General features: G+C 38.4%; 1 protein-coding gene and 1 pseudogene across 8 annotated transcripts in view; both read left to right on the top strand.

The window, feature by feature from the left end:
• The window catches only part of LOC141523700 (maestro heat-like repeat-containing protein family member 1), a 99,641-nt gene that overhangs the window by 61,382 nt on the left and 16,782 nt on the right, over nt 1–21,477 (top strand). For 7 of the 8 annotated variants that reach the window (XM_074237098.1, XM_074237100.1, XM_074237095.1 and 4 more), the window contains 7 exons: nt 3,039–3,180; nt 5,046–5,131; nt 8,779–8,928; nt 9,845–9,999; nt 17,075–17,222; nt 17,332–17,498; nt 19,839–19,976. In XM_074237098.1, the coding sequence (XP_074093199.1) occupies nt 3,039–3,180; nt 5,046–5,131; nt 8,779–8,928; nt 9,845–9,999; nt 17,075–17,222; nt 17,332–17,498; nt 19,839–19,976 (986 nt within the window). The remainder of the gene's footprint in view (nt 1–3,038; nt 3,181–5,045; nt 5,132–8,778; nt 8,929–9,844; nt 10,000–17,074; nt 17,223–17,331; nt 17,499–19,838; nt 19,977–21,477) is intronic. The other variant, XM_074237099.1, reaches the window with a different exon arrangement.
• Nucleotides 10,080–11,868, top strand: LOC141487735 (protein tweety homolog 2 pseudogene; annotated as a pseudogene).

The raw sequence follows: 21,477 nt of genomic DNA, 5'->3' as shown, positions 1-21,477 counted from the left end.
ATTGATGATGTAAGAACAACATGAAAACATAAAAAGTCAGTAGAGAATAGAGACCTGGAAAAGATCCTGGTATATTCTGGGCCAAACATGATTAGAAAATTTTGGTTGGAATTATGGATTATGACTTATATAATAGAAAGGGAGAATAAGATGACCTAAGTTTGAATACCTGGTTCTGCTATTTAATACCTGTGTGACCTTGGGCCGATCACAACCCCTTTTTTCCTCCATTTCCTCATCTGTAAAATGAAAGGGTTTAATTAGATGGTATCTAAGGTTTCTTCCACCTGAGAACCTGTGATCCTATTCTTTTTTGCTACTTCCCACAAAAGGTTTTATGACTTCATCCCACATGTAATCAATTTTATTTTAATTTTTTGGTTGGACAATGGGGTTAAGTGACTTGCCCAAGGATCATATAGCTACTATCAAGTATCTGAAGCTGGATTTGAACTCAGGTCCTCCTGATTATTGGCAGGTACTCTATACACTGTATCACCTAGTTGCCCTCATTTAGTCAATTTTTAGATGGAAAGAAGGCATTTGGGTATCACCCCTTCATTTTACAGATGGGGAAAGTGAATCCCGTGGGTTGAAGTGACTTGCCCAGTCATGCAAGGAGTAAGGGACAATACCAGGAGTCAAACTAAGTTTTTCTGACACCAATCCCAGGGTTCTTTCTCCTATATTATCACAAAAAAATGCTAACACATACCAACAGGAAATGGTTGTTTTTAGCACTAAGATCGCATGTGCAATGGAAGTTATCAAGGGAGTGCCTCTTCCCCATATTTCAAACATGGTCCAATTGAAAGAGGCCATAGCCCAGACACCACACTATGTGAAATCTAGTTCATCAGATAAGTGGAACACTCCTAAATGTACTTCAAAATGTCCTTCACCACACCCTCCAGTCATATTATTCACTAGATGATCATTGTCTACTTTGTCTACTATGCCAAAGCCTAATTCTGATAGTTGAATTTCTTTGTATATTTTTCTTAAAAACTTCACTTTTTAAAGCAAATATTGTAAAAGACTAGGAATTAGTTTTTACTATGTTTCTCGGGTGGACATTCAATTATACTGTATCAGCCTAGAAGATGCTAAATAAATATCCCTTGAGTAAGCCATAGGAAAAAAAAGAACAAATAACTTGCTGTAAAATATCAATATTTCTATTCTAAATGGAAGCTAAAGGTTGTGATTATTTTAAAAATTATTCATGGAACTACAGAAACTCTTCTCAAAAGGGAAAAGAAGGATGTATTGCATGGTGGATAAAGAGCTGGTCTCAGTGTCTCAGATTTTTCTACATACTCTCTTCAGGTTACCTCATCAGATCCCATAGTTTTATTTATTACCTTTAAGAGAACAATTCCCAGATCCCAGAATAGTTCTCCTCTCACTTTACCAATTGCTCATTGGACATTTCCCACTAGTTATTCCATAGCATAGCAAATTAAACACGTCCAAAACAGAATGCATTCTCTTTCTGTTTCAAACGGTACAATTTTCTTTCTAGGTACCCAAGTTGGTTGGCAATTCAGACAGAATAAATTCTGATTGGGGTTCAGAGACTCGGAGTTTATACTCTGGCTGTGTTCACATGTGTGATCTTGTGGAAATCACCTAACCCCTTCTGACCACAGTTTTCTCACTAAAATGAAAGGATTAAACAGAAAATCTCAAAGGACTCTATGATCCTATAGTAGCACAGGCTCTAAGACTACTTTTGCCTTCTACATTAGTACATCCTGTTCTTAGGGCTCCAGAGTTAACCTGGGAATGGGTTGGAACCTTCACCAGGATGCTTTCCTTGATCATTATCAGCTGTTATCAATTACTCAGTGAGAGTTAGTCCTTTCTTCAAGTCTCAAATTATTCATTTATTATTGAAAATTATTAAAAATATGACCTTATGATGCTGAAATGGATCCATGATATTAATGACTTGGATGTTCTTTCCAGCAATGTAGATCTCAACCCTTTGAGGGTTGTTTATCATGCTTAACTTTTATCATGACTTCCCCAAAAAAAGTCAAAGAGGGTTCAGCCAATGTCCTAGTGGGTCTTTGATTTCTCCTGACATCACAAAAAAAATTCTTGGGCTATTCATTTGCTATACTTTGCCATAGAAACAATCCATCTCTTTGTTTCCCTGTTAACATTTTTTATTCTAGTCCTCTTTCTAAGGGAGTCTGTTGCCTGAATTTTAGTATACAGTTAGACATCCTGTGGATATTGTCAGTAAGTGAATAAACATTTATTAGACATGTGCTTGAACAGTGCTAAGTGTTGGGGATAAAGAAATAGGTAAAAAAAATAGTCTCTTCTATCAAGAACTCAAAATCTAAAGGAGAAGTCTACAACTAGGTGCAAACAAACTGAGCACAGGATAAAATGGAGATAACAGGAAATGCATTCGATTTAAGAAGGAATTAGAAAATCTATTTATAGAAAGAGTCTTAAAGGAAGTCAGAGAAACCAAGAGGGAGGGTATTCCAGTCATGGGGCACGGTCAGTGAAAATGCCTGAAGTCAGGAGATAGAGGAGACCAATGTCACTGGCTCAGAGAGTATTTGTGTCCCCCTTGGGTGGGAGAAAGGTGGGCAGCAGCATAAAATGTAAGAAGATCAAGAAGGTAAGAAGGGACAGATTATGAAGGAATTTGAATGCCAAAGCAAGGATTTATATTTGACACTGGAGGGAATAAGGAGCCACTGGAGTATTAAATAGAGGATAGGGGTAACATAGGTCAGACATGAACTTTGAGATCATCTTGGCAGATGAGTGGAGAATGGACTGCAGAGGGGAGATACTTAATGCAGTGAGATCCACTAGCAAGTTATTGAGATAGTCCAGATGGGAGGTAGTGAATATAAATGATAAATCTGCTTCTGTCTATCATAGTGGAACAATTCTGAAGTTTAGTCAGACCAGGGTTGGAGAAACACTTGGGATGCAACAAAAATTTCTAGTTGCTTGAACTAGTAGTTCACCTCACTAATGACTTCTAACTCCCTTTTCCAAATTAGGAAGTTCGAATTCTCCCATATCTTGGCTTCTTTGCCGGAGCCCTAGTTCCCCGATGCTTTGACCAGTTGCCATCTGTCCGCAGATGGGCTTCTAGTACCATCATCTCTGTGCTTCAAGGAAATAAGAATAATAAACTTTCAGGTAAGAGCTCATGAGAAAAACTAATGTCTGAAAAGAAGGGGAAGTGAAAGGGGAGGGGAGGGAATAAAGAGGGAACCTCACGTCAGGAAGAAGCAGAATCAAATCTGACCCCTGGCATTTACTGGTTATGTAACCTTGGGCAAGTCATTTAATTTGTTAGTTTTGATTTTCCCATCTGTAAAACTGAAATAATAGTAGTGCCTCCTACACAAAGGTCACTGTGGATCAGAACCGAATTTCTGTTTGTTTTCTTCTGTGTAATTTTAATGTTTAATTGGCACTCTTTTCACCTTTTTCTTTTGAATCATCACTACCCAATCCACTCCCCACACTTTCTTCGGCTGCTTAACAAATAATCGCTGAAAAACAGAACAAATTTAAAGATGTAGGCTTCATACTCTACCTCTATTTCCCCAACCTGCTTCTTAAAAGGTGAGAAGTATTGTTCATCTTCAGCATTCTTGAATCATGTTTGGCCAAAGTTAAATTTAAGTGTTTTTTTCCCCAAGGTGAAATAGCTTTTTAGTGGCAGAATCTTTATTATATTAGTAAAGGTCACCTAACTCTTCTTCTAGTGCTCTCTCCATTCTAATTTTCCATTATGGGTCTTTGTGAACTAAAAACCTTTCTCTGGTAGATTCTAGAGCCATAGGCATAATCTGAAGCTGCTGGGGATAGGGTGGATAGAACAATAGGTCTGGAATTTAGAAGAGGTGAATTCAAATCTAACCTCATGTACTTCTGTGTGATCTTTGGCAAGTCATTTAATCTCTATCCCAGTTTTCTCATTTATAAAAAAAAGATAGTTTTAATAGTACTTACCTGTATTGCTCAAAAGTACTAATGTCCCAGATAATATTTATTTGTAAAAGGATTTCTGGCACATAGCAGTCACTTTATACATGCTTTGTCCTTTCCTTCCCCACTTATAGAACTATAGCTATGCTAAGACAAGAAGAGAGAAGAGAGAATAAATGTCTCATTTCTTGAGCTCTCTTTTAACTTGTTCTTCATTAAGTACTTGGATCATGCCATTTTCCTTGCTCAAAATCCTTCAGTGGCTCCCCACTGCCTACAACAAAGGTGTCAAATACATGACCCACAATACTCCTGAATACTTCAGAACTACATTCAAATGTGATTGGAAAATCATTAACAAAATAAATAAAACTATAATAAAACACGAATACCATGGTTGATCAAAGGAATTTTCTCACTGGGAGTTGCCAGTACCAATGAAATCATAGGCCCAGAGCAAAAGATATGCATATATATGTATATGCTATCTATCTATCTACATATACACATGTATGCATGTAAATATATACAATTTTGTTTTATGTATGTATGCAAATACACACAAAGAATCTTAAAAATTTTATTACCACTATAACCTCAAAAATACACTTAAGACTTTTGGGACATTGTGTGTATGTATATATGTATATACATATATACTGGTCCCTACAGCAATTAGGTGGTACAGTAGATAGAGTTTCAGGTCTGGAGTCAGGAAAACTCATCTTTCCTGAGTCCAAATGCAGCCTTAGATGCATACTACTTAGTGCCTCTGGGTCAAGTCACTTAATTCTGTTTGCCTCAGTTTCCTCATCTGTAAAATGAGCTGGAAAGGAAATGAAAAACCACTCCAATGTTTTTGCCAAGAAAATCCCAAATGGGGTCATGAAGAGTCAGACATGATTGAAACAACTCAAAAGAATACTAGTCCCTGAACTATAACTCCTTATCTCCTTCAAATAGTCCAATCCTAGATTTTCAGACTTTGCTACTGTTCAAGAAAGGAGTTGAAAGAATAAAGCAATTGGGATCAATCATCTCCTTAACATAATTGGCTTCTTATTCAGGATTTTCAGAAATTGAAGGCTACAACCTGAAGACTGATGGCCAAGAAGCTGAGGCTTTTACCTTCATGCCCATTGACATTGCTAAGGTAAGGAACAAAGGGTTCATGACAAAAAAAAAAGTCATTCAATCAGGAGCTGACTTGAAGGAAGTGACAGGTTGTGGGGGAGAGGATCAAAATACAAATCCATAAATTGACTTCTAAATAAGTAGCAATATCCCTAAAGTAATAAAAACTGCTCACATCCATAAAGAAATCTGTATAGTACTTTTGTTTTTCTTGTGATTGCATTTCTTTGGAGAACTTACAGAAAGGAAACTCCTAAATGTCCCACAGCCTTCAGTTTTAAAGAGTAGCCGGGGAATTGAGAGGTTGAATGATTTGTCTAGAGTCACATAGTCAGTCTGTGGGAGAGGATGGGGGGGAAGGGAACCTGACCTCAAGTTTCAGGATCTTAGATATAGAACTAGAAGAAACCTGAAGGGTCATCTAGTCTCAACACAACCCCTCTTCATTGTATGGCTGGTGAAACTGAAACCTACAGAGGCACGATGACTTCCATAGTCATCCAATTAGCAAGTGGGAAAGCTGGCATTTCTCTGTCCATCCTCTCTAAGTGTAAATATAGGCTCTTTGCCATCATATCCTGCTTCCTGACTCTGACACTGACATGCTGAATTTCAATAAATATATTGATAGAAAGATCAATAGATGAAGCAATGGATGGATGAATGGATGGATGGATGGGTGGATGGATGGGTGAAGGAGAGAAAGAGGGAGGAAGGAAGAGAAAGAGACAGATATAAACTGACAGACAGATGGGGCAGCTAGGTAGCACAATGAGAGAGTGCCTGGACTCGAGTCAGGAAGACTTACCCTCCTGAGTTCAAATCTGACCTCAAATACTACTAGCTGTATGACCCTGGACAAATCACTTAAACTATTTGCCTCTGTTTCCTCACTTATAAAGTGAGTTGAAGAAGGAACTGGTAAACTACTCCAGTAACTTTTCCAAGAAAACCCCAAATAGGGTCAGAAAAAGTCAGACACAACTCAACGGTATATGTGTGTATACAAAAAACCCACACATATGTCTAGGTACATATATATATACATACAAATATAGGTATCTATATTTCCATATATAGTTAGAGGGAGAATGATAGAAAGGGGAGGGGGGAATTCTTAGAGTTCAAAATATTTGGATCATAACATATCCTTTAGTCTTACAGTTTTATCAACCTTTTGTGGTAGTCCAATATGATGAGGCAAACAGAGTGCTGGAATAGAGTAAGAAAGACCTGAGTTCAAATTTTACCTCAGATACTTACTAGCTATGTGAACTGAATAATAACTGAATGACTGAATAATAGCAATAGTATAATGTTATTTGGAGTTAGAGGATCTAAATTCAAATCCAGGTGCTATTAGTATAAAACAAATGTGTCTCTTCAGTCCTCCATTCCCATTCCTCTTATCTCTCAATGGAAGGAGTTGATTCACTAGAGAATCTCTAAGGTCCCTGTCTGTTATAAATCCAGAATCCTATTTTAAGACTAGAAACCTGGAGTTTAGAATAAGACCTAGTCCATGATACTCTAGTCTACACTCAAAATTCCACACCCATTCAGCTGATTGATGGGAGCCAGTTACCCACAGCTCATTCCACTTCGAGGTCAGTTCATTTCTATGTAATTTAAAGCTTTCTTAGGGAGCGAAGTAGTTGATGCTAGCAAACCAGGCTCAAGGCCATTTGGAGCACTGTACCAGTGGGCAGTGGGACATGAATGGAATGCAGTTCCCAGTCACAGTCAGTCCTGCTTAGAGTCTCCCATGTAATTCTCAGGTATTTTTATGAAAGAATTGAATTTTTATTTAAAGCCATAATCACTGGCAGCAAAAATGGTTATCAAAGTCTTTATCTCCCCATGGAGCTGAGTGGTCAGAAAACCATGGCCCTTTACTGTTCCTCATAGATGCCTTTGGTCCATATTCTTTCCACATGCTTCGCAGCAATCCTCTTTACAATTTTCCTCTCAAATGAGCAGAGACGGGCTTTCCAGACATGATTAGGTAATCAGGAAGCCTGCTTCAATGACAGAAACACCAACCTATCCTTTTGGGGGGCCATAAATAAGTCTGAGTCAAGAAATATTTATTAATCACACACACACACACACACACACACACACACATATATATATATAGTAGATACAGTGCTAAGCAGTAGGGAGATAAAAGGAGGCAAAAGACAGTCCTTACTCTTAAGCTCATTATTTAATGGGGAGAAAACAAGAAAACAAGTGTGTATAAAAAAGCTACATGCAGGTTACTTGTTGTTATGTCATTTCAGTGGTATAAGACTCCATGACCCCATTTGGAATTTTCTTAGCAAATATATGGGAGTGGTTTGTCATCTTCTGCTTTAGCTCATTTTACAGATGAGGAAACTAAGGCAAACAGGGTTAAGTGACTTATCCAGGGTCACACAACTAGGAAGCCTCTGGGATCAGATTTGAATTCATGTCTTCATGACTCCAGGGTCAACACTCCATCTTCTGTACCACCTAACTCCAATACAGAAATAATTCAAAGAAGTCACTAGAATTAAGAGAAATTAAAAAAGATTTGGCGATTCACCTTCCCTCTTTTCCTACTTTTTTTTTTTTGGAGGGGGATTGGGAAGAAATTCCAGATTTGTGATTTTATTGGTGCAGGGAGCTCCCAAAATGGAGATTTCCTTCACTGATGCAAATCACCAAATTGTCATCATTTTTCTTGTTTTTTTAGTCTTGAGAGGCCTAAGTCACTAGGAATTTAAATGTCTTGCCCATGTTCATGCAACTAGACTTTTTTTTAATGTAATATAGTTCTTATCTGCCTCACTGATGTCTATTAAGGATTAGTAAGCTAGCCCTGTTGTTCAGTGGTATGCCTCCTTATATACCCTGCAATATTAATGTTGTTATTGTTTTTGAGTTGTTTCAATCATATCCCACTCTTCATGATCCCAATTTGGAATTTTCTTGGCAGAGAGATTAGAGTGGTTTTCCATGTTCTTCTCCAGCTCATTTTACAGAAGAACTGAGGCAACCAGTGACTTGTCCAGGTTGTCATACCACCTAGTAAGTGTCTGAGGTTGGATTGGAACTCAGGAAGATAAGTTTCTGATTCCAAGTCCATTATTTATTACACAAATAAATGAAGGGTGGTAACTTATTATCCTGCAATAAGGCTGGCCCTATATAGTCTTCCCATCTCCTCATTTACATGAAAATATGATTAGATAGGTGTAAAGAGAGCCTCTAAAAGACCACAGCAAAGGTGTTTAGCCTGCTAGAAGCATTTCTAAAAATACCTGTGGTCAGCTATAGGTTGTTTAATGAATTGTTAAAAGAACACTAGCTCTAAATCAAAAGTTAGATTCAAGTTTCATCTCTGACACCAACTGATTTTGCACTCATCACTTCCCCTCTCTGGGCCTTAGTTTTTTAAAATGTGAGACTAAACAGCCTCTGAGGTTCTTTCCACCTCTAGATATATGATTGAAGGAGGGGGGAAATTCTTTCTGGTCAGTCCCACTGCACTGCTCTGCTGGAGGAAAATTCCAAGTTTCTTCTAAAATAAAACTAGGCTCACAGCTGTGGTTGCCCATTTAACCAGATTCGGGGCAATTCCAAGGGATGTTTGCTTTGCTTAAGACTTTGACCTACTCTTTTCTTCTTTTTCTTCAGCTTATTTTTAACTATCTGCCTCTCGGGGAACTGCTTAACTTTCTATATACTGCCTTTGATGGGATAATGGACAGAGTCACTTGTCCTCAGTCAATTGTGTCTGTGTTGAGGATGGTGGTAGAGTTCAATGGGACCAGAGTCAGAGATGAGGTAATGCTGTGTGTTTCAAAGCAGCACATGAGGTTTGCCATATTTGCAGTCCTCTGTCATGAATGAGGATTATGGGAGGGTTTGTGTCAAAGGATAGGGAAGAACTGTAACTAGGGTAAGGTGACTAAAGATTTGTTCAAGAACCCCAAATCTAAATGATACTAAATTTTGGAGGTGCTGATAGTTCTTGGCAGTCCTTCAGCAATCTAGAAACAAAAGTGTTTGACAACCTTTAATTGGCACCCAGTTAATAATAATTAAAGGAAATAAGCTACCAGATGGTAGGCACCATGAGCTCCTCTTTTGTCCCACTCTGCTCTTGCACCCCCATCCTCCACTCCAGGATTCTCCAACAACAGTGTTAACTTAAAGTCTTTATCTCCTTTTCCCAGAGGGAAGTATCCATACCCTCTAAAATAAGGTTGCCTTACCTTAGGTACAAAAATTCCAAGTTATGGCTTAGATGAAAAATTTGGAAAAAATACGTCAATAATTGGAATTCCGATTCCAAATCATTATAATCAATAAACAAAAACTAATCATGATAATGAAGTTGGATATAAATACAGGAAGCAAGTATTCAATATTTACCTTTAAATTTCAATTGCATTACTGGAGATAGGACAATGTGATCACCTGCCATGCCAAGTAATAACTACATGAAGCCTTTTCAATCAAATTCTCCCACCTTCTAGTCCTCTACCCCACTTACTTTATAATTTATGTATAGTTATTTATTGTCCTTATTTTCTTTCCTGATAGAAAACATACTCCTTGAAGAAAGAGATTATTTCATTTTTGGCTTTGTATCCCCTACATCTATGCTTGGCATAGGAGCTTAATTAACAATTGTTGATTGATTGATTAGTCATATGTGAAAATGAAGCCACTCTGTATTCCCCTGCTATGTTCATAGATACCAGCTATTGTGACCATCCTGGTGGAAATGATGCATTCCTTAAAGGATGAATTAGTACAAAAGGAACTTATAGCTATGATCCAGCAATTGACCAAGCTGGCTCCAAAAACTGTTGTCCCCTGCCTCCTGAAAACCCCACTGCCATATGACAAGTGAGTACAACTTCATCCTTATGTGCCTGTCGCTCTTGCATTAAATATATTTCTTTCCCCTTCTTCTTTGCCAAAACGAGATGAGCAAGTCGCCCCTCTGGGTAGTGATTCCCTCTCCTTCCAGTTTTCTCAAAGGTTATATCAAAAATATTCAAGAAAAGTCTCCAGAAGGGACAGGGTGAAAGGAGAGAGAGAGAGAGAGAGAGAGAGAGAGAGAGAGAGAGAGAGAGAGAGAGAGAGAGAATAGAATAAATTGGGGTGGAGTGGGGAATAGGATTGAGTGAAATAACAGCTAGCAATAGTAACAATGGGGAAAAAATTGTTGAAGCAATTTCTCTGATGGAATTATGATAAAGAATGCTATCTATCCCAAAGAATACAGATTGGAGCACATTTTTTTCTCACTTTATTTTTCTTGAGGTTTCTCTTTCTCTGTGGGGGAGGGGGTTATGTTTACCTCTACAACATGATTATTGTAGTAATTTTTTCATGGCTACACATGTTTATCCTACACCAAGTAAGGGGGGAGTAAGATGGAAGGGAGGAAGGGAGAGATTTGGGAAGTAAATGTTCATACTTGTTTTTTCATGGAGCAGGGAGAAAATTTTGAAAAGAAAAGAAAAATCTCCAGAGAAAATTTGTTTTAATTTACTTTCATTTTAAAAAAAGAAATAAATACTGGCCAGAGGTCTTTGTTAAGGTTGATTAGTATTGATCAGATCAATAGTTTGGCCTAAAGGTTGGGATCCACTACTGAAAACTTTTCACACTTCTTCAAGGAATGCTTATCTAGGTGCGGGGGCCGGCCGGGCAGGCACATTCGGAGCCATGCCGGCTGCCCAGGTGGACTGCATCATGCCCTGGTGGGCCGTCTGGCTGCACGGCTTCCCGCACCTGAAGCTGCACCTGCAGCCCACGGACAGCACCTTCAGCCCCCAGGCTCCCAGCTACCAGGAGTCCCTACTGTTACTGGGTCTTGTGGCTGGCATCTGCTTGGGCCTGAACTTGATCTTCCGCTCCTCCTCAGTTGGGCCTCGCTGGCTGCAGACACAGCAGCTGCAGTGGGCACCAGTGATTTCTGTGTAGCTCCTGACAAGTTCATCCTTAATGTCACACAGAACAAGATGAACACGGAGATAACCCACTACTACTTGTATTGCAGCCAGGACCCGAGTAACCCATTCCAACAGGCACTGACCATCTTCCAGCGATCCTTGACAACAATGCAGATCCAAGTTCTTGGCCTATTCCAGTTTGCTGTGCCCTTGTTCCTCACAGCAGAGAAGTATCTGCTTGGGATACAACTGCTGCTGAACTCATCTGAGGCCAGCCTCCACCAGTTGACTGCCATGTTAGACTGCAGAGGATTTCACAAGGATTATCTTCATTCCCTAATTGGTATCTGCTATGATGGTGCTGAAGGGCTGCTCTATCTTGGCCTGTTCTCCCTTTTGGCTGCCATGGCCTTCTCCACCATGATCTGTGCAGGGCCTCAGGCCTGGAAGTATTTGACTGTCAGGGACAGGAGCTATGATGACATTGATGAAGATGACCCTTTCAATCCCCAGGCCCTTTTGCATCACTGTTCACAACCCAACCCGGGGACAACTTGGAAGTTTTTGTAGTTAGAGCAGCAGCCTGAGCAGCCAGACCAGCCTGCATCCTCCAGCCCAGACAGTCTCAAATGCCCCTGTCTCAGAATACATGAATCAAGCAATACTCTTTGGTGGGAACCCACGCTACGAAAACATCCCACTGATTGGAAGAGCCTCTCTTCCTCCCACGTACACTCCCAGCATGAGGGCAACATATCTTTCTGTCACTGATGAGCATATGAGGCATTACAGGAATGAGTTTCCATCCCAATAGTCTTCCAGTGGTTTCTTTTTTTTCTGAAAGAAAACACAAGCTATATTTCTTGAATAGAAATTAAAGAAAATTAGAAAAATGCATGAACGAAGGGAATGAAACAAGCTCAGTTGAAGGGAACATGAGCTGATTCAAGGGAGGGCAGGCTTCTGAGCAAGACTGGAGTGTTGGAATATGGCAGACTACCAACCATAGGAAAAGAGAAGATGATGGTACTTTCTAGGGTTTGCGTGCCTAACCGTCCCCAGCCATCTTTCACTTCATATTGGAAATGGTACTATGGCAGGAACCTAGAAGCTGCTGTTCACCAAGCTATAACTTCATTCATTTTCTTCTTTCAAAGAAAAGATGGGAGACCTGACCAGGACCAGATGCTGAGTCCTGGGGAAAGAAATGTCTCTCCTTGGACCTTCATTGAGGACATTGTCTTTTGTTACATTTTGATAGTTATTTGGAGTCAAAAGCACAGTTGATAAAATTTCTTAATAATCTCTTTCCTCTCCTTCCTAACTGCACTGATTAGGAGAGATTTTTTTTTTACTTGCCTGAAATAGAGGGAAGAATTTTTCTTTTGTTTTTTTTAACTTTTTTTTCAAAAGAGAAGTTAAATGTGAAATGAGTAGTTTAATACTGTCCAAATAAATAAGACAATAGGGCCACACTGACTCTTTGGTATCAACATTCTTACAGTATAGAAGTAAGTTTGTTGAGTATAGAATGTGGGAATAGGAAGGTGCTAGAGATAGAAAAAAAGGAATAGCTTTGGATAGTGCACATTGATATTCTTCCAGACTTTGGAATTGGGATTTGGGGCTGATTTGGCCTCCTCCATTGTATACACATGCATCATGCATGTTTGCCACTGAACACCCATCCTTCCTATGTCTTTGACCACCTTGTTTTCTTCCACAGATATAAATTCTCCTCTGAATTTATCAGAGAACTGGTCTCATGTGTTCATGGAAACATTTGAAAAGGCATCTTTTTTCCTTCAGTTTTTTTTAAATTGGTTATCTAAAGGAGAGAAACCTTCAGTACATTCTCCTTTTAACATGTAGGATTTCAAGTTAATTTACTACATTTTAAAAAATATATTGGTATTATTCTTGATATGATCAGCTCCCTTGGACTTAGCAGATTTTTTTTAATAAAATACAATGGAAAACTTAAGAGTGAGACATCCACCAATGCTTGCAGAGAATCCTGGTTTCATCCCACTTAGGGAGAAATTCTCTTTAACAAGAGAAACAGCTAACTAGGATAAGGGAACTGAATTTTGACACTGGGAAAGAAGTGAAAGAGACATATTACTTTTTCATGTTTATTTCCACACAAAATTTTCTCTTTTTCAAGAGGAGGATGTGGAATCTTGCCAACAAATAGGAAAACATGTCTTCTACTGTCACACCTCTTCCCTACCATTGGCACATTTTCATTCATTCTTTCATATACTATGCTATCAGCCTCACCTCCATTGTGAAAATAGACTCTCAGGTCAGGAGGAAATAAGCTTTCCCCATCTTCCCTCTCCTGAGGATTAAAGATTAGGGTCTTTGGTGCTTCCAATCTTCTGCTAACCCAAAGTGCATATACTCAAGTCTTCTCCTGGAGCAGAAACAAAATTCTGCTTTGACTTGGGATCAGGGGACTCCTTTGTGGTTTTTAGAAGAGGCCCCTTGTTAGAATAACAATGCTGATAGTGTGGAATATTGGGTTTTTTGGGGAAGCTAAAACCAGCATTGATTGGCAAACCAGGCCACCCCAACCCAGGGTTCTTCCATGGGAGCTACTGGTCTATCACTGTGTCCCTCATTGTATCCCTCACTAATACTAGCCTGTATATACTGTATATCATCCATCCTTTGTATGTCCATGACCATGAGCCATGTGACTAGGAGCGACCAGTTACACAATGTTTTGCTTAACATTCATCATTGTGACTAGGACAACTATTTTTAATTCATGTAAATGAAACATTCTTTTGGGGCTCCTGCAGGAGCAAAATGGGGAAACTTCTGCCTGAATGTAGATGTACCTGCCCAGGAGAAAGAAATAAACACTTGTATTAAATTTTGAAAAAAAAAAAAAGAATGCTTATCTAAGATTAGGAAGATTTCCCTTTTCTTTTTCAATCATTATATGGAAATGGTTAGGCCTGTTCCTTTGTTTTCTCTGCTGATTGTTCGGGCATCTTCCTCCTGCCCTCTTTGTGTCATGTCTCCCAAGTTTCTATTCTTGTCCACTTTTTTCTTTTCTCTTGACATTGTCTGTCTTAGCAATCTCATTCATTCCTGTGGCTTTGATTTACATTTATTTTTTGGCAAGGCATTGGGGTCAAGTGGTTTGCCCAAGGCTACACAGCTAGGTAATTATTAAGTGTCTGAGGTTGGATTTGAACCCAGGTACTCCTGACTCCAGGGTGGTGCTCTATCCACTGAACCACCTAGGCACCCTGATGTACATTTTAATGAAGATATCCTCTACATTTCCAGTCCTGTAATTCCAACTGCCTGCAAAACATCACTTCTTGGATCAACATTTCAGACTCAATATGTCTAAAGTTAACCCTATTGTTATCTTTATGAAATCTGATCCTTTCCTTAATTTCTATACTTCTATTGATAGTTCCACCATTCTCCTTTCTCCAAGGATTAAAATCTAAGTTATCTTTAACTCTTTTTTCTCTTTTTTATCCTATTGATTTTATCCTATTGATTCTATCTCTAAAATATGTCTAGCATCTATTCCTTCATTTTCATTTGTCATTGCAAATGCCTAGTTCAGGCTTTCATCTCTTTTTACCTTCAATCTTGTAATAGCCTTCTAATGTGTCTTCTAGCCTTCAGTCTGTCTCCACCTCCCATGGAGGTTTGCCCTCCAAACCAAGCAAAATGAATGGTGCACTAACCTATGGACCACGAAGGGTAAACTTGTATCATCTGGGAATGGAAATGGATTTGTAGCATTTGACATTACTGACCATCCTCTCCTTCCAAATACTGTACATTCTGGGTTTTCAAGATACTGATGTCTCTTGGTTCTCCTTCTACCTGTCTTAACTGTTCCTGGGTCTCCTTCACTTTGTCATAATCTGTATCCTGCCCATTGTAGGTGCAAAGTACATTTTCCTTAAGTCTCTCTCTTCTTTTTTTAAATTTTATTTATTTAAGGCAACGGGTTTAAGTGACTTGCCCAAGCTCACAATTGTTAAGGCCATTATTAAGTGTCTGAGGCCAGATTTGAACTCAGATCCTCCTGACTCCAGGGCCAGTGCTCTATCCTCTGTACCCATCTAGCTGCCCCCAGTCCCTCACTTCTTTCCTCCTTTCTTGTCTCTTGCAACTTCTGTTACAGTAATAGGCCAGGCCTAGTATAGTAGCTCAAGGTTTGAGACTAGAATGAATTGAGATGTAGACTATCTGACAGTTAAGAAATATTTGATTTAGTCGTAGTAGGGTACAGATACTCAGCAAGAATATACATTGTTGTTTTCTTAATTATTTTTTTAATTTACAGAATAAAACAAGCATTTCCATAAAATAGGACAATAAAAAAGATTGCATATGAAATCACAAATTCACTATATGCAATTTGCTATTCCTTTTAAATAAACAAGAAAGTTATCATGGAAAGAAAAAAATATACCAACGATTCAGTTGGGTTAGGTTCCCTCCCTCTACGTCTCTTATTATCATCTGCTAGAGTCAAGTGACTCCTTGTAGCTTGATTTTTTTTTTTAAAAAACCTGTCTCCAGGAAACTATATCACAACAGCATGAGCTTTTAGTCTTTTGAGTCAATAATTCTCAAAGACAATCTCAGTACCTTTTAGGGAAAAACTAGACTAACCTCCCTAGCTGGCACAATATCTTTTAATTGTTACTTTTGTCTATACAAATGACTCCCATATCTATATGTCAAACCCCATCCTTTCTCTAGAGTTCCTACCCTAACTGCCTATGCTCTAGAGGCATCTCAAACTCAATACATACAAAACAGAACTATCTTTTCCTCTTTCCCTAACTTGTCTCTCTCTATCAAGGATACCATCATCTTTCTGGTCATTCAGGTTTTCAACCACATACTTGTCTCCTCACTTTTATTAATTTCACTTATCCAATCAGTTACCTTATCTGCACTATTCAACCTCCCCAACACTTTTTTCCTCTGTGTCCATTTTCTACATTCACATGGCCATCCTCTTAATTTAAGACCTTGTCACCTCATATCTGGACTATTACAATAGGTAAGGGTCTACAGCAATTAGAAAATTGATCTCCCTGCCTCAAGATTGTTCTCTCTCCAGTCTATCAATTGCCTAGGCAATTTTCCTAAAAGGTAGGTCTGGCTATATTATTCTCCAACTCAAAAAAAGCAGTAGTGGTAGGTTCCCCATTTCCCATGGAATACATTCAAACTCCCCTTTTTTAACACTTCCCATCCTAGTTTTGACCTTCTTATTCCAATCTTATATTACTCTATTCCCATTCACACATTTTTCAGCTTATCCAAACTATGCTCCACATAGCATTTTATTTTTCACCTATATGGTTTGCATAGACTGCCCATGATTGGAATGCATTCCTTTCTTAAATCTTTTTAGAATTCCTGGTTTCAGCCCAAGAGGTCTCCATCTACATGCATCCTTATCAGCTGCTCCTACTTTCCTCTCTCCCAATTAACTTCCATTTCTGTCCTACATTTCATATCTATTTAAACAGTCAGCTAGGTGGCACAGAAGCTAGAGTGCTGAACAAAAAGTCAATCATCTTCCTGAGGTCAAATCTTACCTTACTAGTAAGCATTTAACCCCATTTGCCTCAGTTTCCTCATCTGTAAAATGACCTGGAGAAGAAAACCACTCAGTATCTTTGCCTAAAAAAAATCTAGTTGGGGTCATAGGGAGTTAGATATGACTGAAATGATGCAACAATATTTACTCATATATGTGCAATAAGTTCCCTGATAACCGAGACTGTTTCTGTCTTTGTAGCCCTACTATCTAACTCATAATACTCACCTAATATAACCTTATTGATTGATTATTTTAATTATTCAGAACCATAATAGAATGGTTTTGATTAACTGATAGAGTTTTTCCCCAGATAAATCAATTATTTATATTAATTTCTTCTTTTTTTTTACTTGTCTCTCTGTCAAGTGGAAATTTGGTTTTAGCATTTGGATCCTTGTCTTTCTCTCCAAAGGGATATCAAAGAGCTATGGAGATTATTTGGGAATGATGCTTGCCTTGCCATGTTAGTATTACCTGTTCTCCTCCATTGCAACAAAGGCCAGAAAAAGGAGACAAAGTTAAGGATTAAATCTCATGAACCAATCCCTCCATTTCCCAAGGTGAGTCCAAGAAGTCAATCTTTATTGTTTGGGCTGATAACAAGTAGTCTCATCTCTTTGTGACTTCTGCTGAAAGTAAACCCAATTGTTTTCTCTCATTTCCCTTCAGGAAACACAGGCCCTATGGGAGGTCACTGCTGCATTAGAGTTTAAGGAAACCCTAGATGGATTAGAAGATAAAATTTTCACCACCTATTTCCTCTCCCTTCCACACTTAAGCAGGGAGCAAACCTTAGAATCCAAGGCCCAGAGTTCCATTGAGCCAACTTCATATAGGTAAGGATGAGATAGTATAAAAGAGAGGAAAGGACCACTGATACTGCTATTGAAAACAGTCCTTACATCTGGGATTAGGAGACATACAGGTGATTGATAGTAGAGACTTTGCTTGACCATTTGAGAAACAGTACAGGATACAATGCTAATGCGCTGGATGTGGAATCAGGGAGACAATGGTTCATTTTCTGCTTCTGAGACTATTTGCCTTATGACTCTAGATAAATCACTTAAATTCTCTGTCCCTCAGTTCCATCATCTTTAAAATGAGAGTTGAAATTGATAACCTTCTAACTCAAAATCTATGATCTAAGACCAGGGTTCTTAACCTTGGTTCCACAGACCCCTAAGGATATTAATGACTTTGGATGAGAAAAATAAATACATATTTATTTTCTCTAACATTGAAGTGAAATTTAGCAATTCCTTCCATTTTGCATGTAGACAACAGAGGTCATAAATTTCATTAGACAGTTTTGTTACAAAAAGTTTAAGACCCTTTGATCTATAAGGACTTGAATTTAAGCAGTAGTTATCTGGGAAATTGTGGAAGTTTTGTTATTACAAATAAAATGAAATTATATACAAGTTTTTAACATAAATTTTACTTACCCAGTATATATAGTACAGTAATATATTCATAAAATAAACAAAACTTTCCTCTTATACATTTACGTTAATCTCAAAATACATCTAAATTTGATCTCAAAATTGCTTTGTTAGATTTCATATTTGTTATGAGAATTTTACTTTAATTTTTAAAATCATTCAATAGTGGGACAATGGGAGGGAAAGATAATGCTTTTAAAGACAGATAGATAGATATGAGAGAGAGAGAGAGAGAGAGACAGAGACAGAGAGAGAGAGAGAGCTTGACCCCACCAAGAACTTTTTTAAATGGCTGCTCTAATTCTTTCTCAACTCTACTATATCACCAGTTATTTAGTGTGTCATGATTCTCCATTCCAAAGAATATTGAACTATAAGAAAAAAAAATTTGCGATTCACTGTCTCAGAGGATGGAAGAGAAGAAACTGGCCACAGCTGTCAGAATATTTTGCTTTCATAGGGAAGATGTTGATAATACCTTGCTTGACCTCTCCCCTGTCCTTCTGATAGAACTTAATGAGCTAGAAGTCAGAGTGCACATGGATAGATGGAGGAACTTACCTCCTTGCTGACTGTCAAAAATCATGAGACTGAAGACCAATGTTCTGAACAGTTCCAATGAGACTGAGAAAGAGCACTGAGTCTTGAGTTCTAATCCCCACTTTGAGGCCAATGCTGACTCTCTCCTTCCTCTTCTATAAAATGGGGGGGGTCTTTTCCAGCTTTGAAGGTTTTTGAATATGAGCTTTGGGCTTCATATGACTCCACCTCAAATTGGCCATAATTTCATTGAGTAATTTGAGGGGTAGCTAAGTGGTGCAGTGGATAGAGCACTGGCCCTGGAGTCAGGAGGGCCTGAGTTCAAATTCAGCCTCAGACACTTAATAATTACCTAGCTGTGTGACCTTGGGCATGTCACTTAACCCCATTGCCTTGCAACCCCCCCAAAAAAGAGTAATTTGAGCCTCTTTGGAATCTCAATTTTCTCCTCCAAGAAATAATTTCTTGGATCATTAAGCTAGAGGATGCTTAAGACTACTTCAAATTCTTACCTGATAGTTGGAGAGTTGGAGGCTGGACCAGGAGAGGCTACAGATCCTCTTTCAACCCTCTCTCAAAAGTATCTTTTTAATATGAGTTACTACTCCACTCTTCACTCCCCAAAGATCCTATGTAAAGATTAGGCTTTGTATAGAACAAGTGTGAGAAGCACATTGATAGCAATGAGGAACAAAGATCAATTCCATTAGAAAGCTACCAAATGAATTTCTGGTGATGAGAAATGGACAACTTCCCCAGCAGCAGCCTAAGGTCTCAGTCCATCACTGTAGGCTGTCTGCCCACTCTTCTCCTCTCCAATAGCTTCTAGCTTGGCTTGTGGTGCTTGCCAGGGTGCAAAAATTATTACAGCTCTGCAAAGAAGGTAAGTGACTTTCCCAGAGTCATAAACAGCCATGGCTATATGTGAAAGAATGAAGAGAAAATCCTTAATCTCTTTGTAAAACTCTGATTCAGGGAGTAAGGGCTAGGTTAGACTGTCAGATATCTCTAGAAACATCACTGAAAAAGCTCTCCATGGAAAGGAGCCAAGGTAAAAGTGGATCCTTGATCAGTTTGGGGTCATTATAAGCCAAGAACTTCTTGAACTCTTTTATTGGAACAAGTGCTCCCTTTTGATTTCTTTGATATGGACATGGTAGGGCCAACCCTTTTCTCTTCTTCATTTTCTAGCTCCATGGAGGCTGGATTTAAAAACTTTCTGGAACTCCAGGGATTCCACAATGTTGTGGTTGAAATGGAAAACAGACAGGTTTGGAAGTTCCTTCAGAATGCCCAGTTTGTACACATTGGAGTGATTCATCTATGCAGGTGAAAATCAGTCATCTCCTATTTATTAAGCATCTAACATGCAGCTAGCCAGTACTTTACAAGGAACAAGAAAAGCATGCTTCATGGTCCTGTTTTGGACAGAGGAGCTGTTTGTTGTTACGTAGATATGGTGAATAATGTATGTCATCAGTGGCTTCTATCAGACCATAATACACATGGAGGGCCTAAATTGTGTGGCCAATGCCTAAAGGTACATAGCTCATGAGAACATGTTGCTTTTTCCCAATTGGCTTATGATAGGAACCTCAGCTAAACTCAAGAACTTGACTCCTTTTCATTTAAACTTAGTATTTGATTCAGGTATTCTAAGGACCTTTGCCATCATCCCCAAATTATTTCACAACCAAGTTCACTATTTTTAAACAAATTATATTGATATCTTTTGTTTTTCATGACCTACATTTCCTCCCATCACTTCTTCTTTCCCTTTCCCAGAGAGCCATCCCCTGTAACAAAGAATTTTTGTTTACAAAAAAAAGAGAGAAATCAGCAAAACAGATTAATACAAAGGAAAAAAAATCTGAAAATATATTTAATGTTCCACACTAATGGACCACCCTCTCCCCACTTCTGCCACATAGCTGAGGAGAGCATTTTGATATATTTTCTTTGGAACCAAAATCTAGTTTGAAATTTTGTAGCATTCATCATTAATTATTTTGTTGAGGTTCTTTCCATTTAGATCATAATGCTGCTGCCACCTCCAACTAGAAGTAGAGAACTAATTATTAAATGTTCAGTGTGAGAATTTACATCCCAGAAACTGGCAAGCACTACAGATTAGAATTTGACATTTTTTTGTCATTTAGACATTATGAATAATAATGTAAATTTAATGCATATTATGCAAATAATGTAGATTTTATGAATAACGTTAATTATTAAATTTTTTACCAGCCCACTTATGATTGTAGGCATTGAGTTTATTGCCTTTCAAGTTTACTTTCAAGGAGTTCCAGTATCTTTGACCTCAATTGCCCTTAGTCATCCTAACAGGGACCAGAGATGTACAGCCTTCCAAATACTACCTGATTCCACTGTGGTGAACTTTTCATTACCTAGAAAGATCCAAATCATCTGATCTGGTTTCTTGAGAGCAGGGATTTCTTTCTACTTATAGTTGTACTGCCAGTTTTTACCACAATGCTTATCATAAATACTTCATAAAAGATCTAATTGACTTCCCTGACATATGTAGTGGTCATTGCCCTGAAGTATCATTAACTCTGCCCATGAAATATAAAAATGAAAATATTGCAAAGACTGAAGCTAGGCACTATGGTTTAACCATTTGGTATGACACTTAAGGAGGACATTATATCTCACCTCTTAAGGCTCTAGAACTCCTATTGGCATCTACTAAAGTTGCTGGTTTAGAGTCACACCCTAATTAATCTTTTCACTAGTTTGGGGAAGGGGAGACAAGAATCTGTTTTTCTCATTTTAATTTTAAATTTGTAAAAGCACTTTAAATAGCTTC

This window comes from Macrotis lagotis, chromosome 5 (genome assembly GCF_037893015.1).
Source record: "Macrotis lagotis isolate mMagLag1 chromosome 5, bilby.v1.9.chrom.fasta, whole genome shotgun sequence".
Classification (NCBI taxonomy): Eukaryota; Metazoa; Chordata; class Mammalia; order Peramelemorphia; family Peramelidae; genus Macrotis; species Macrotis lagotis.
The sequence above is the reverse complement of the archived record's forward strand: the minus strand, read 5'-3'. Positions and strand labels throughout refer to the sequence as shown.